General features: G+C 37.0%; 3 protein-coding genes across 4 annotated transcripts; all 3 read left to right on the top strand.

Annotated features, from left to right (window-relative positions):
* Positions 1 to 3,791: 3,791 nt before the first annotated feature.
* On the top strand, positions 3,792 to 6,995 carry LOC130722732 (uncharacterized). The gene is made up of 5 exons (XM_057573560.1): positions 3,792 to 4,056; positions 4,140 to 4,281; positions 4,738 to 4,964; positions 5,966 to 6,223; positions 6,528 to 6,995. Exons 1-5 carry the CDS (start codon positions 4,015 to 4,017, stop codon positions 6,831 to 6,833), a joined length of 975 nt encoding a protein of 324 aa, XP_057429543.1. The 5' UTR covers positions 3,792 to 4,014; the 3' UTR covers positions 6,834 to 6,995.
* Positions 6,996 to 11,536: 4,541 nt separating this feature from the next.
* Positions 11,537 to 13,715, top strand: LOC130722730 (uncharacterized). 2 transcript variants are annotated; one of them, XM_057573558.1, is made up of 5 exons: positions 11,537 to 12,106; positions 12,214 to 12,300; positions 12,386 to 12,475; positions 12,574 to 12,663; positions 12,818 to 13,715. In XM_057573558.1, exons 1-5 carry the CDS (start codon positions 11,552 to 11,554, stop codon positions 13,706 to 13,708), a joined length of 1,713 nt encoding a protein of 570 aa, XP_057429541.1. In that variant the 5' UTR covers positions 11,537 to 11,551; the 3' UTR covers positions 13,709 to 13,715. The 2 variants fall into 2 exon arrangements, with proteins under 2 accessions (XP_057429541.1, XP_057429540.1); XM_057573557.1 differs by having other exon boundaries at positions 12,812 to 13,715.
* On the top strand, positions 13,715 to 15,878 carry LOC130722731 (uncharacterized). The gene is made up of 4 exons (XM_057573559.1): positions 13,715 to 14,046; positions 14,134 to 14,807; positions 14,886 to 15,174; positions 15,254 to 15,878. The coding sequence occupies exons 1-4, from the start codon at positions 13,915 to 13,917 to the stop codon at positions 15,608 to 15,610; spliced, it is 1,452 nt and encodes a 483-aa protein (XP_057429542.1). The 5' UTR covers positions 13,715 to 13,914; the 3' UTR covers positions 15,611 to 15,878.
* Positions 15,879 to 16,880: the final 1,002 nt, after the last annotated feature.

The following is a 16,880-nucleotide window of genomic DNA, read 5'->3' as shown; positions in this document are numbered from 1 at the left end:
TGAGTAAGTCGAAAATGACACGTAGGCCGAAAGAAGAAATTTGATTTTTTTTTGTCACGATGACATTTTGAATTTTTTTCCAGACCAAATTTAATTCTCTTACAAATTCAAACATATTTAAGGCTTTTGGAGGTAGTTTTTTGCTTTTGGGTGATAGTCTTTGTTCTCGGGGGTTTTGCGCCTTATCTCTGGTTGTGGGTGCCTTGTTGGGCAATTGGTTTTTTGAATTGCCCTTAGTCTTGCTATCTTTTTGGATTGTCACTTCCCCTTTATTATGGGTTGTGTATTCTTTTTTTTTTTGGTACGCTTGTGAATTGCCACTATTTTTGTTTTCTATTTTTCGATGTATAAAAAAAATATTTTTGTTTTCTAAAAAAAACATCGGCATTGACTTTTTTTCTTTAAAATTAATTAATTAAACAAATATTTTTCTTGAACCTAATTAAACAAATAAATAGTTACCATTTTGAATTAGGAGGTACAGTAAAGGCATATTTAATTTTGGGATAATGTTTCATCCACACCTCTCTTTTGAGGTGGAGAGGTGGAATGGTGAGAGAGATATGAAGAAAAGAAAAAGTAAGAGAGAGAAAATATGAGATGTGATAGATAATAAGATGAGAGAGATAGAAATAAAAAGAGGTGGAAATGAAGTGTTTAAAAAAGGAGGTTTCTATGATACCCACAATGTATCATACATGAAGGATGTGATTGGTCCACAACAAAAATAATTTATATTTTCATTTTTTTCTTTTTAAATACGGAGGATGTGATTGGTCCACAACCTTTTCGTGTATCATACCCACACTAAGTGTTGTGGTATCGTAGCAAGCACCAAAAAATGAGGTGTGTATATATCATTACTCTTAATTTTGAATTACGCGTAGCAGTTCTCAGTATTGATTGTTACAAAAAATAAATGTGACCAAAAAAGTTCTCAGTAATTGATTGACAATGAAGAAATTTGTCTACGAAGTTTAAGCTTAGATTTCGCATGCAATGCAAGCATAGATGAACGGTGAACAGTTTTCAAATTGTTGCTTTCATTTTGAAGGCTTTCTAATTTGCAATCTTCCCTCGGAAGCTTATTCTGCTAGTATAATTACTTGCTTGTTCTTATTTGTCCATCATTCCCTTCTTCCCTTAATCTGATTTGGATTTTTTGGGTACCTGTTTCAGTAAGAAACTAGAAATGAACATGCAAAAAATCAATTCAACTAGTCAGTCCTGTTCCCAAGTACTTAGTCATCTTAATGAACCGACTCTGTACACATTGGAGGATGATTTTTGCATCATGCACCAACCCAAAACCATACATGAGCTTAAGGATTGCAATGAGGTATTTATGCATGCACAATATTCTTTTTTGCCATCAGTCTTCTTCAATTTACTGTGAATGATTAGTTGATTATCAATTTCTTCAATTAATTCTCTTTTTTGTTCAAATTGACAGGATTCCTGTTTTATTGTTCAAGCCACAATCATGTATCTTGTAGATGCTCATCACTGGTGGTACACATCTTGCAAGTGTGGGAAAGCTGCTCATCATGATTCAGTTGCTTACTATTGTGAGTGGTGTAAAAAACATATTGATCATGTGACTAAGAGGTCAGTTGAATCATAGTGTTATTTATTTCACTAATTTTATGTGAATTTTTGTTGTTCTTTAGGTTATGAATTGAATCTGAGTTTGAATCTTCTTTGGCTTGGAATTTAGGTATCAAATTGAAGTTATGGTCATGGATCACACTGACTCAACAAATTTTGTCATATCTGATCAACCAGCTGCTTCAATGTTCAAAATGAGTTGTGCTGAGATGGTTGAGCATTTTGAAAAGGTATAACTTAAGCTTTTGAGTAAATATATTCATGACATACATGATATCAGAATCTATTTGATCAAGCGGTCTAGAGTTTGATCCCGGTTGCCCCCAAATTTTTTTTCTATTAATTGAATTTTAGCACATAGTAGGCGGGTCTGTGTAGCCCAAGTGAGTTTTTGTGTGAGAGTGTTAGAAATATAATAGGCTTAAATAAGTTTTTGGTCCCTAACCTTTACCAAATGCTTGGTTTTCGTCCCTCGCCGGAGCAAAGGTGAGTTTTAGTCCCTAACCTTTGTCACAAGATTTGGTTTTGGTCCCTCCGGAGCTCTGGGTCAACGCCGGAGCTCCCGGTGGCCCATGTGGCATGGCCACATCAGCTAAATGAAGTGACGTGGAATTTTTTCCTTTTCATTTAAAATATTAAAAAAAAATAATCAAATAAAAAACTCTCAACCTCCTCCTCTTCTTCTTCTCCTCCTCACCAATCACAATCAAAACCCCATAGCCAAAAGCTTAAACCCAGAATGCAACCCTACCTCATTCTTCTTCTTCTTCTTCTCCACCATTTTCTTCTTCTCCTTCCCTCTCACAACTGCAGTAACAACAGAATGCAACCCCACTGCCACACAATTATTTTATTAAATACTAATTAATATTTTTGGAAGGCTACTAAAAATATTGTTATTAGCGTAAATGTCTCCATTTTTTTTTTGGTCTTGACCAAGGTATCCCCACAGCCGACAACCGTGAAACTAATCTCTCGCCCCACGGTCAGCGCACTAACCGGTAAATGTCTCCATTTAACTTGTTGTTTAAAATATTTCTTAAAGTTTTGATTATTAATTAAATTTAGATATTCAATCTTAAATATGAGAAAATAATTTTTTTTACAATAAGTAATTTTTGACAATCAATTAGTAATTAATATCATGAATAATATAAAAAGTTATTAATAACTAATTAATATTTTTATTTTTTGAGTTAATTTTCAGTTCATTATAATTTTTAAGTTTTTTCTAAAGTAGTGATCAATAATTAAAATTGAAATAATAATCATTAAATATGAATAACTTATAAAATTTACAATTATTAATTAATATAATAAATAATTGGCTGTCATTTTCATAAGGCTTAAATATGTTTTTTGTCCCTTTAAAATTAGGTTTGGGCCTCTTGGTAAAATATTTTTTTGTTTGCACACACTCTTATTTTGAGGGGCCTAAACCAAAAGATCTAATTTTTAGAGGGATGAAAAACATATTTTAAGCTTTTTATAATTATCGGTTGTTTTTTTAAAACTAATTATGAGTTTTTTTTTTTACATCGGAAAGATAAATTGTACCCGCCAGCGATTGATCCCTAAACCTCCCCCACCCAACGTACATGTCCCCTAACTTTTACCACTTGAGCTATCACCAGGGACATTTGTTGTTTCTGTTGCCATTAAATGTTATATTTTTGGTCGAAAAATTAAAATTAAACTCGTTTACAAAAGAATTTAATTTCTATGCACTGATAGTGTAAAGTTTTTTTACATCATCAACCAATCAGATTTCAAAGATGTGAGAAAATCTCTTTATTTATTTAATTTCATTAATTGACGTGACGCATCCTTAAAATCTGATTGATTGACGGTGTAAAATTTACGCCGTCGATGCATCATCTTTTTTTTCTCTTTACAAAATAAGAGGTTTAAAAAAAAAGATGGTATCTAGTCGTTACTACGAGTAATTATATATACACACCTCCTTATTTATACAATTCATTTCCACCTATTTTTATTTCTATCTCTTTACTCTTATCATCTATCACATCTTATACTTTTTCTTTTCTTCATATCTCTCTCCTCATCCATCTCTTTCCACCTCTAAATGAGGTGTGGACAAATTATTATTGCCTTACTACGGATTGATTGAGCACTTTGTCCCCATCCATATGTAACTGATGTAAGAAAACAATGAATAACATAAACCGAGTCCAAATTGGGTAAAAACAAAACCGAAAACAAATGTCCCATTGCATCAGCAGTTTCAGGCTATTCAGAATCCAGAACCTTCGTCTCTCTTAATTTCTTACTCCACCAACCCCACTCACAACCCCTTCTTCTTCATCTTCATTGATCACACTCAGAGCCAGAGCAACATCACTCACCGCGAAAGCTTCGTTATCATCATCATCATCAGCGACGGAAATGGTGAAAGCTATCAGAGTTCACGAACTCGGTGGTCCCCAGGTGAAGAAGACTCATCATCTTTCACTTTCTAATTCAATCACTCATTCACAGTTTTCACTCACTCATTCATTCATTCAATTCAGATTCTGAAATGGGAGGATGTGGAAATTGGAGACCCCAAAGAAAATGAAGTGCGTGTGAAGAACAAAGCAATCGGGGTTAATTTCATTGATGTCTACTTTCGGAAAGGGGTTTACAAAGCCTCCACTTCACCCTTCACTCCAGGCATGTCTTGTTGTTCTTCTACCAATTGATCATTCTATTCTATGTTGTTGTTGTGGTTGTTGTTGTTGTTGTTCTTCTTCTTCTTCTTCTTCTTCTTCTTCTTCTTCTTCTACCAATTGATCATTCTATTCTATGTTGTTGTTGTTGTTGTTGTTCTTCTTCTTCTTCTTCTACCAATTGATCATTATATTCTATGTTGTTGTTGTTGTTGTTGTTCTTCTTCTTCTTCTTCTTCTTCTTCTTCTACCAATTGATCATTCTATTCTATGTTGATGATGTTGTTGTTGTTGTTGTTGTTGTTCTTCTTCTTCTTCTTCTTCTTTTTCTTCTTCTTCTTCTTCTTCTTCTACCAATTGATCATTCTATTCTATGTTGTTGTTGTTGTTGTTTTTGTTGTTGTTGTTGTTGTTGTTGTTGTTGTTGTTGTTGAATTCAATTGTTTTGATGGGGTGGCAGGTATGGAGGCTGTTGGGGTTGTGACTGCTGTGGGTGGTGGACCAACTGGTGTGCAGGTTGGTGATCTTGTTGGTTATGCTGGTCAGCCAATTGGCTCTTATGTTGAGGAGCAGATTCTCCATGCTGGTAAAGTGGTTCCTATTCCTTCCTCAATTGACCCAAGTGTTGCTGCATCGGTGATGCTCAAGGGCATGACTGCTCAATTTTTGCTTCGCCGTTGTTTCAAGGTGAGTTTTTGTTATCTGAATTAGTATGATCCTAGGTTTTAAACTGTGGTTGGTTGGTGCTATTGCTGATATTGTGAAACATTGTGCAAATATGCGGTTGATGCAGTCGCGATTGCTGCTACTGATACAGCGCATGCTTGAATACACTGTTCAGAATCGTGATGAAGCCAAAATTCACGGTGGAAAGAAGCAATTTCCGTGAGCTTTTGCAACCGTGCCCACCATGATTTTGGCCTCACAGTGGTTTTACATTGTATCCAAACATGCATATAGTCATGGTATGTGGATCTCCAAAAGACCAAAACCTTGATGTCTCGGCCGCCAATGCGGTCGTGGACCTTGATTTAAAACCATTGTCCTATCTTAAGAAGCCTTTTTTTAACCCTTGGTTAGTCTGCGGTGAATAGTCCTGAAAAGGGTTTTAAGTTTCGGTTGGCAACTGCAATTGCGGCCATAGCGTTAAGGGTTTTTGAGATGGCACCGCAATTGTGGCTGCATCAACCCACATTTGTCGCTATTTCGTGACATAACACGATGGCAACTGCAATATAAGACCCTGGTTGTGAAGTCTGTTTTGATGAGCCTATGAAAATAGCTTTTGAAACCAGCAAGAATATGAGGTTTTAGCTATGTTTTTAGATAAGCTGTTTGTGAAAACAAGGCTACTAGTACATTGTTTTCACCCAGACACTCTTCAACTTATTTCATCCAAAGTTTCATTCTAGCATTAGATGGAGGCCTACAACTGGTATAGTTTTTTTATCTCTAATGTGCAGTAACCAGTGTTGCCCTCATGCATTCATTGGTGTTTATTTTTCTTCATTAGAGGTGGGCATTTTCTTGCATATTACATTGGTGTTTTCCTGTCTGTTGTTTATCATAGCGGACTATAGTATCTATTAACTGATGGATTCTTGTTTTATCCTCTAACTAATTCATTTTCTCTTAACTTTGCCCTACTTTTATATTAAATATAGACTAACATACCTATCACTTTACAGGTTGAACGTGGCCACACAATTCTTGTCCATGCAGCTGCTGGTGGAGTTGGATCCCTATTGTGCCAGTGGGCAAATGCTCTTGGTGCAACTGTTATAGGAACTGTATCCAATGAGGAGAAGGCAGCTCAAGCCAAGGAGGATGGCTGTCATCATGTGATAATTTACAAAGAAGAGGATTTCGTTGCTCGCGTCAATGAAATTACATCAGGCAATGGAGTTGAAGTGGTCTATGATTCTGTGGGAAAGGATACCTTTGAGGTAGTTCCAATTCTATGCTTACTACACTAAATGAAATTTCAAAATCAGACTAGGTATAATACTTAATATTAATGGGTGAACTCAATTTTAAGGATTACTTTCAGATTAATACAATCTAGAAGCAAACTTAGAAGCTTATTTTCCTGATGAACTGATTTCTGCCTGATGAAAGCTTTCTTTGTTAGGGCAAATTTGAAAATCAAACTTTGGGTTACTATTTTTCAGTGATATGTGTATGCTCTTTTCAAATTTCAATATTGTTGTGAGAAAAAGTTTGTAAGGAGGTATTCTATGATTTATCCAGGGATCCTTAGCATGCTTGAAGCAACGAGGCTACATGGTGAGTTTTGGGCAATCATCTGGTTCACCTGATCCAGTCTCATTATCCTTCCTTGCTGCAAAATCCCTGTTCCTGACAAGGCCCAGCCTAATGCAATATGTTGTCACTCGGGATGAGCTATTGGAGGCCGCAAGAGAGTTGTTTGCTGCTGTTGCATCTGGTGTCTTGAAGGTGAGGGTCAATCATACTTACCCATTATCTGAGGCTGCAAAAGCACATGAAGACCTGGAGAATAGGAAGACCTCAGGATCTATTGTGTTGATACCCTAAGGCTGTAAGTTATATGTAGCTATTAAACACCAGGTCCTTGTTTGATACCTCTTGAAAGGAGATATGTTATTCACCATAGTCGTTGTACTCAAATATAATGTTTTTTCTGTTATCTTGATATTGACATTCAATAATGAAGTTCAAATAATACTCTTTTCACAATATATTGTTTCACATTTTATCCGCAAAGGTAGTGCAGCTACTACGTGGAGGAGGAAAGTCCTGGTAGCCTCCTAGAAACTGTCAGCTTCTAGCAGCTGTCCGTACACATCTCACAACCAAGAGAGGTGAACATGTGCACATTGCACTTGTGCCTTATGGTATAGTCCACCTCATTTAGGCTATGTTTGGATTGATGGAGGGGTGAAATGGGATTGAATGGAAGGGAGTGTTATTATGTTTCATTGTTTGGTTTTGTTAAATGGGGATGAAGTAAGATGGAAGGTGATGAAATTCATTCCTTCACATTCCAGTACTTACCATCAATTTTCATACTCCCGAAACAATGTTGTCAAATAGCTGATATCGTGGCGCCATAGTGCTATAGCGTAGCGCTCTGAGGGCTCACAAATATCTATAATTTGCCGCTATTTTCTGCTCTAAGGACTTTTGTGCCCCATCCTCTTCCTTTGTTTGCTCGCCACCTTCAGCCTCACACCTTCCCTTGTTGAACCATAACTCGGACTTGCTGAAGTTGCCCCAAAAATCACCATCGTCCCTAAAGTTGCTTGGGTGGAACCCTACTAGAGCTTGTGTCTCGCCTAAAATATATTCTAATTCATCTAGCAAATATATTCTAATTCTAATTCAAATGGTTTATTAAAATAGCGGTCAAAACCTTAAAAATATAAGAAACTCAAGAATTAAATTATATTCTTAACAAAATATATTAGTGAAATTATTCTCTAAAGAACCCTAAGACAAAGTATGCTGAATGAGAAATAGAACGTTAGAGTTATACTCAAGTAAAAAGTTGAGTTACAATGAGCATAGGCAGCCTCCTTTATATCCCAAGTAGGTCGACCACCCTAAGGGACCGTTTGGTGGTTAGGATAGGATAAAAGCAGGATATGATAGAGTTGGATAAAGACAATATATGATAAGAGCAGGATAGACTTTTATTCTATCATGTGTTTGGAGTGCACAGGATAATAACAGGATATAATATATAATTAGAAAAATGTATGAAAATTTTCTTTGAATAAAAAATAAATTTAAAAATTCATTATTTAAATTATCATTTAAAAAAAGTGATTATTCTATTAATTTAATGTTTTTACATTTTTATAAATTAGTATATATGTTTTAAAATAACTATCAGTAAATTAATTTTATTGATTAGCTTTTTTTTTAAGGGAGTCTATTTTAATTAAAATTATGTAGTCAATCAATTGATTTTAACTTAGTTTTGACAAGTGATAAGAAATTAAAAATAAAGGTTAACTAAATTAAATAAATATTATTGAAAATATTAATTTCTCGAAAGTACTTTATATTTAAATTATATATAAGTAGAGAAATGATTTTAATAATTGATGATAATAGAAAATTAGTCTATTACTGTTAATAAATTAATGTTTATAAGTGAGTAGTCTATTTTACTATTTAATTTAATGAATAATTATTTATTTTTACTTTAATTAAAAATAAAAAAATTCTATTTATTAGTTAATATCATTATATATTAAAATAAATTAATTTGAGTTCCAAAACCGAAAGAGAATATATAGTTGTTATCATATCCTGTTAGGATAAGTTCTATCCTAACCCCCTAAGGATAATTTTACACATGATGAACATGATAAGATAAGAGACATGATAGTGTTATCCTATCCTGCTGACACAACAAACACTAGATAACAACATGATATGATTATTACTATTATATCATGTCCACTAAACAGACCCTAAGTATCTAAATACATTGAATGGTTCGGTTACATGTAACAAAAAGGTAACAGTGATAGCAAAGTAGTCGAGCTTAACTCGAAAATCCCTAAAGACTCGGTCATAGCCCCGTCTGCCAAACTCTTGCACAATAAGCTAAACGCATCCTCATACCTTCCGAAACTCCTTGATATTGGGCCGCCCTTCGTATGTATATTCACGGGGCCTATCGATGATACCATGGTTGGTAGGGGTGGGTATTTTTGTGGGGCGAATAAACAAAAGGCCCAAAGTGCTGAAAATTTGAAATCTTATTCTCATCCACGCCTAATGCTTCAAAGCTCCAGTGAAAACGCCTCCGTCTTCGGGTGACCTCTTGGCTATTGTCTCATTTGAAACAGTTTTAAAACAGTCTCAAATGCAACCAATAAAGGCATGACACGTGTTAATTCTATTTTTTTATTTTTTATTTTTAGTAGTAACTAGATATTCAATCTTTTAACACCAACATTTTACTAAACTAAATTTTAGTCCCAACTAATCTACATTATTATACTTTCTTCTCAAGATATCATAAATTATGATTTAACCCATAACATTTATCAAATTATATTTTAAATCTTCAGCAATCAATATTTTATGTTGTATTTCAAAAACTATCACAAATCTTGACTTTGTAACCGTTAGTTCAAAAAAAAAAAACTTAATAACCGTAAAAATCAATTCAACCACGTTAAAAAAAAAGAAACTTCATCCTTAAAATCTTTTGCCGCCACCTCTTGCCATCGCCGCTTGCCGCAGACCGCTGCCGGTGACGCTAGCCTTTCGCCTACAAATCCTCTTGCCATACGCGCCGCTCGACTTGTTGCCGCCGTCATTATTAGGTCTTGGATGCGGAGAGCGGTGATCTTCGGCGAACGACGAGCGTCAGCCGTCTGCGGCGAGCGGCACTGTGCGGGGCGTACAGCGGCGGACTGAGGAAGAAGATGATGTTCACGATGAAAATACGTTATTTTCACGGTCGAAATTATAATTTATTACATCTTGAGAAAAAAGTATAATAATGTAAATTAATTGGGACTAAAATTTAATTTAGTAAAATGTTGGGGTTCAAAGATTGAATATCTTGTGACTATTAAAAATAAATAATAAATAAATAGAAATAACACGTGTCATGCCTTTATTTGTTGATTTGAGACTGTTTTGAAACTGTCTCATGTGAGACAATACCAAAAAATTACCCCGTCTTCGTTTCTTTCCCCTTTCCGATTTCACTCTCACTTCATCAACCACGAAATCTGATGAAATTAACCTAATCACAAAACGAATTCGAATTCGAAATTGAATTGACGGAGTTGCGGTTGCTGCGATCGTGTTTCAGTGAAGAACAGCTGAAGAAACCTGTTTTGGAAGAAACGTTGCCGAATCTGATGATTGTGAGTGATGAAGGGAGCAAGAAATTTGAGATTGTCCATGGCTTACCCTCAGTGTTCTGCTTCTGTTCCTCATTTGGGTGGCTTTGAATATTCTTCCAATGCAGGTACTGTTTGCTTTATCTTGAGAACTTGTAAATTCTTTCTCTTGAATATGATTTTCCTCCATTTTTTAGAATTAATCCTTTTTTCTTTTCATTTTTAGTATTTAAGAATGCAAAAGCTGCTTGTTTTTGTTCCATAAATAAAAGCATCTACTAGACTAAAATCTTGTTATTTTCTTGAATGTATTGTAGAGACTAGAGTTTACTTGTAACTATCCTTGAGTTTATTATGGTGACAGGGGGAACAACTTTTCTTGGTGCTGATAATGTGCATTTGAAGGATATGGTATGTTCTCTTTCTTCTCTTTGCACTTTGATGAACAAAATTCACACCACCATTTGCAGGATCCTTTTAGGAGCACATGCACATACCACACTATAAGGTTAATAGATATTAATGTAAAGGCTTAATAGCACTTTTGATCCCCCACGTTTAAAAAATGTGCAATAATAATCCTCCACGTTTAAAAATAGCATAATAGTACCTCAACGTTTATCTCCGTTAGCAGTTTTGGTCCCCCGGCTCCTTTCCGTTAAAAACTTAACGTTTTTGTGTGACATGGCTTTTTTTTTTTCCTGATGTGGCACTCAGACTAGGAGAGAGAAAGGTTTTGGGGGGAAATCACAACACGTGAGAATCACGTGCTCATTATCTGACCTAATTCAAGCCCCAATCCCCAATTAGTAACCCTAGGTCCAAAATTGCCCTAAATCTACAATACCCATCTCGACGCCGGTGAGGATGTGCGATTGTGGTGTTGAGGAGCTGCGATTGTGGTGCTGAGGACCTACGATTACGAGCGAGGACGACGGTGGTGAGGACCTGCGATTGCGAGCGAGGTCGACGGTGGTGAGGACCTGCGATTGCGATAGAGATGGCGAAGGATTCGAAGAAGAATGGTGTGTCAAAGAAGACAACTGCCTCTCCAAGTCAAAAGAAGACCCCTCCAAGGCAAAAGAAGAACACTCCGACAAAAGAGAAAGAGAGGGTGGTCCCAGAGAAGATGGTCCCAGAGAAAAGGCCTCCAAACTTGGACTATTGGAACCTTGGAGCCGATGTGCCCTCTCACTATGTTGCCAGGTGCCTTTTTTATTGCATATGATGTCTAAGTATTGTGAATCTTGGTTGAATTTTTTATTGCCTATTGTATTCATGTCTCAGTGTTGTCGGTTGCATCTTTTATTGCCTATTTTAGTCATGTCTCAGTCCATTCAATGCATTGATGTGTGTTATTTAATTGATAAGTTTGTTTGGTATGTTATTTAATTGAATCCCTGTCTTGTTTGTGCTTGCATGTGGTCCATGAGATTCCCTTTAAAGTTTATTCTATTGTCTTTCTACAGGCCTACTGTTGCCCATGTGATAACCATGAAAGTGCATCATAGGGGTGAAATTACATTTGACCCAAATATGCCCTATGAAAGTGGGCTCTGCCAATCCTTTGAACATATGGATGTGGATCACATTTCATCCATTGTGGTGAGTAATTTGGTAAAGTACTTGGGATATCCCAGCTTCAAATGCTTGTGGTATAGGCATGTGGCTAGTGATGGGTCTGTCTGCTTTAGTCCACTTTCCAATGATGAAGATGTTAGAGAATTCTTTGAAAATGTTAAAGGTGTAGCTGAAGTTGATATTTATGTTGAACACCTAGTGGAAGATCCAAATATTGTTCCTCTAATTGCTTACAAGAGTGCTGAAGATACTCCTGAGGTATTGCAAGTTGGTTCTGAAAGTGATGATGAGGTATTGCAAGACAGGGAGGGTGAGACTGAGACAGTCAAGGAGGCTGAGTTAGTGCAAGACAAGGATGGTCAAAGTGTGCAGGAAATTCAGATTGATGCTGAGGTAATGAAATTATGATTTAATTTTTGTGTAAGTTGAAATAAAGTTACCCTTTAAGTTGTCATGAAAAAAGAGATTTATGCTTAGTTGTGTTTTTGGATAATCAAAAGGTTCTCCAACCTGAACAGAGAAGAGGTGCTGAGTTAGAGCAACACAGGGAGGCTGAAGAAGGGCATGAAAAGGAAAGTGAGGCTGAGGTAATTAAATAATGAATAGTTTGTGAATTAAAGCTACACTTTAAGTTTCCATGAAAAAAATATTGATGCTTAGTTTTGTTTTCAGATTGTTGTCAATGATGAACAGAGGAGAAGTGCTGAGTTAGAGCAAGACAAGGAGGCTGAAGAAGCGCATGAAAAAGAATTTGAGGCTGAGGTAATTAAATGGGTTTATTACTTAATGTTTAATTTGTGAATTGATGCTATAATTTAAGTTGCCATGAAAAAAATATTGATGCTTAGTTTTGTTTTCAGGTTGTTGTCAATGATGGACAGAGGAGAGGTACTGAGTTAGAGCAAGACAAGGAGGGTGAGTCAGTGCAAGAAAAAGAAATTGAGTCTGAGGTAATTAAATGATCAGTTACTTAATGTTTAATTTGTTATTGAGTCTGAGGTAATGAGTTAAGCAAAATTTCTTGTTTAAGTTGTGAATTAAAGTTGGTCTTTAAGTTATCATGAAAATTATATTGCTGATCAGTTTGTTGTCAATTAGGAACAGATTCGTGATGTGGATGACAATGATGAAGTAACTGAAAATGACAAGGGGGTAGATAAGGGAAAAAGAAAGGCCAGTGAGGTTCTTCTCAGTGATGAAGATGAGGATTCTGATGCTGAATTTGATCCAAATGATGAAGAGGCATCCTCTGATTTTTCAATGGATGACAGTGACTACGAAGAAGATTGGGATTGGCTATGTGTGCTTCCTAAAGAGTCTCTGCTGAATATAGCTGAGGCCAATCCAGATCCCACTTTTGCAGAAGGTTCTACTGATCAATATACTCAAGCTGTGAATGAGTCAAGGAACCTGGAGCCTAGTACATATGAGGAATTTGAAGATGAGGATGGTGATTCTGAGGACTTAGAAAGTCCATCAGAAAGCGATGATGAAGGAAAAAGTAGAAGGAAATATCCTAAGTTCAAACCTACTGAAGATGGGGAGGTGGTTCACCTTGAGTTAGGTCTGACTTTCAACAACAAAGATCAGTTTAAGGATGCTGTCAGTGATTTTGCTATCCAAACCAAGAAGAATCTGACAATCACCAAAAATGATAAAAAGAGGATGGTGGTTAAATGTGTTAAGGAGTGTCCATTCTACCTGAGAGCCAGCAAGACTCCCTCAAGGCCTATCTGGCAAATTGTAAGCTTCCATAACAACCATAATTGCTGCAGGACAGCCAGTAATAGGCAGGCAAAGACATTTTGGCTTGCTAAGAAATTTATGCAAATTCTGAAACACACTCCAGATTTGAAAGTGAGGGGCTTGATAGAGGAGGCAAGGGTCAGGTGGGGCATTGTGATAGGGAGGTACAAGGCATACAGGGCAAAGGTCAAGAGTCTAGAGATGTTGCATGGTGCAAGTGTGGAGCAATACATGCTGCTGAATTGCTGAGAAGCAATCCTGGATCCACAGTCATTATAAAATCAGCAGTGGGAGTACATGGCCCAGTCTTTGAGAGGATCTACATCTGCTTTCAAGCTACTAAGACTGCATTTGCCAAGCACTGTAGACCCTTAATTGGGTTGGATGGCTGCTTCCTTAAGGGACTATATGATGGTCAACTTCTGTCGGCCGTAGGCAAAGATGGAAACAACCAAATGTTTCCAGTAGCATTTGCAGTAGTGGAAGCTGAAACTAAGGATTCCTGGACTTGGTTCTTGAACATTCTACTACATGATCTGAATAGTGTTAAACCTCAAAATTGGGCATTCATCTCTGACCAGCAAAAAGTAATTATGTTTAGACTTTTCCCTTTGTCTTATTTTACATTATGTTATTTTTCTCTAATGTTACATTCATCTCTATTGCATTGTTAGGGATTGGTGCCTGCTATTGCTGAATTGGGTCCAGATGTTGAACACAGATTGTGTGTCAAACACTTATACAGTAATTTCAGGAAGAGGTTCCCAGGAGAAGAGTTGAAGAATGCTTTATGGTCTGCTGCAAGGGCTAGCACAGAACCACAATGGAAAACTGCAATGGATAACATGAAGGAATTGAATCAAAATGCTTGGCTGGAAATGATGCATGTACCTCCTAAGATGTGGACAAGATCAGCTTACAGCCCACACACACACTGTGATCTCCAGGTTAACAACATGTGTGAGGCATTTAATAGGTCTATCTTGGAGCATAGAAACAAGCCTATTATCACTTTGCTTGAGGGGCTGAAATTTTATCTCACTAATCGCATTGTGAAGCAGAATGATCTAATGCTTAGGTGGAGAAATAGTCAGCTGTGTCCAATGATTCAGCAAAAGCTTGATATTATAAAGAACCATTCAGAGAGGTGGAGACCTAACTGGAATGGTGATATTGCACATGGACTATTTGAAGTACAGAGGGACAATGATAAGTGTGCTGTCAATGTAGAGTTAAGGACATGCGCTTGTAGGAGATGGGATCTGACTGGGATTCCCTGTGTGCACGCTGTGGCCTGTATGTGGTATAATAACCATGTGCCAGAGAATTATGTGGACATGGCATACAGGTAATGCAAATAATTTTTCTTAAGTAATAATGCATTATGTTGATTAACAAACTAACAATTTGTTTCTATGTTTTTCAGGAGGCACACATTTCTGAATACATACAGCCACATAATCCTCCCAAACAATGGGCCCAAATTATGGCCAGATGTGGAAGCAGCACCTCTAAATCCCCCTTATGTGAGGAGGGCCCCGGGAAGGCCAAAAAAACAGAGGAACAAGGCAAATGATGAGCCTAGCAACCCTAATAGGCTGAGGAGGATTAGTTCCACTGTGAGATGTAGAAGGTGTGGAGAGCCTGGACACAACAAGAGAACCTGCAAAGGTAAAACTGCAGCTGATAGGACAATCCCAGTAGGAGGCAATGAGGTAATGAATTTACTTGTGCTTACCAATTAAATTTTGTCAAAGTTGTGAATTTACTTTAGTGGATTGTGTTTGATTTCAGGCAAATACTCAAGTTCTTCAACCTGAACAGAGAAGGACTACTAGAAATAGAGGTCAGAAGAGGAATGCTCAATCTGGACCAGGTGAAACTTCAGCTCAAGGTGCTGCAAATAACCAGCCTGCACCCTCTGCTCCAGCAAATTCACAGGCTCAACAAACTGATGCTCAATCTTCTCAGCCTGCACCCACTGCTCCAGCAAATTCTCAGGCTCAACAAACTGGTGCTCCATCTTCTCAGCCTCAGCACATAGCTACTGCATATTCTCAGCCTGCACCTACTGCCACTACATCTCAGCCAAATGCACCAAGGAGGAGAGGAAGAAAGAGGAATGCAGAAGCAATTAGTGGCACTCAGTAGTGTTTTTAGATCTGTTATTCTATTTTTATGAACCTATTGTCCTGTGGATGGTGTTTTTAAGTCTGTGTTTTTTGAGGTCTTGTAATGAACCTAGTCTTGTTGTGTATGTATCTGGTATGGACCAAGTATGTTTTGGATGGTAATGTAGGTTTTTTGGATGGTGGATTTTGCTGATGTAACAACTATGGCTATTCCTTCTTATTTATGAGACTTTGTTGAAGTAACAACTATGTTCCTTCCTATTAGGAATACATGCATATTATGTCAATGCCTATTATGAGTCCATTCTTATTGAATTCATGCATTTTATACATTCACTCATTCACAGGATCAATTCATGCATTTTATACATTCACACATTCAAGTGAATTCAATCCAAGCTGCCATGAAAAAAATTGCATCAAATTTAAGATACATATAACCTCAAACAGAATTGCATAAAATTCAACTCAATGGAAACACAATTGGCAAATTTCATTTCTTGCATCAAAGGATCCTAATGGAAGTACATAAGTGCATTCACTTTCTCAAAGGATTTTTTCCCATCTTAATGGAAGTACATTCCTACTTCCTTACAAAATGCATTCCTACTTCCTTACATTCCTACTACCCCAACTAGTATTCCTACTTCCTTACATAAGCTACCAACAACACAAGGATCACAATTATTGACATGAACAAAAAGGCAAGTAGGATCCTCTCTTTCTTCTTCAGGTCTTCATTCTTCTTGGTTAAGACAACAATCAACTTCTTCTCCCTAGCATTAAAATTGTCATCAGCATCATGCCATTGGAAGAAGTTGCATACCTTCTTACGATGCACCTGTAATTTTAAGTTAGTTATACAGATCAGGGAAGAAGAAAATAGCCACTGATTCAACAACTCAATAATCTTACAAACCTCAAACAGCCCACAACCATAAAACCTCCTTCCACGATTCACCCCAGTCCATGTTGTCACCAATGGACTTTCAACCCCACATTCACACAGCACTACTCGTCGCCTCATCTCAGAACCAGTCGAAACATCGCGAGAGCCAGACAACCCATGAGAACCATCGTTTCTTCTGTGCGATTCAGGTACCCTGCGACTCGAATCAGCTTCTAAATCCCTCCAATTAGGTGTGGCTGAAGATCCTCCCATGGTTAGAGCTCGCGATATTGGGATTTGGGGGAGAAGAAGAGGAATTAGGGCTCGCGATTTTGGGTTTTGAGGGAGAAGAAGAGGAATTAGGGCTCGCGATTTTGGGTTTTGAGGGAGAAGAAGAGGA

Source organism: Lotus japonicus, chromosome 6, assembly GCF_012489685.1.
Source record: "Lotus japonicus ecotype B-129 chromosome 6, LjGifu_v1.2".
Lineage (NCBI taxonomy): Eukaryota > Viridiplantae > Streptophyta > Magnoliopsida > Fabales > Fabaceae > Lotus > Lotus japonicus.
The sequence above is the reverse complement of the archived record's forward strand: the minus strand, read 5'-3'. Positions and strand labels throughout refer to the sequence as shown.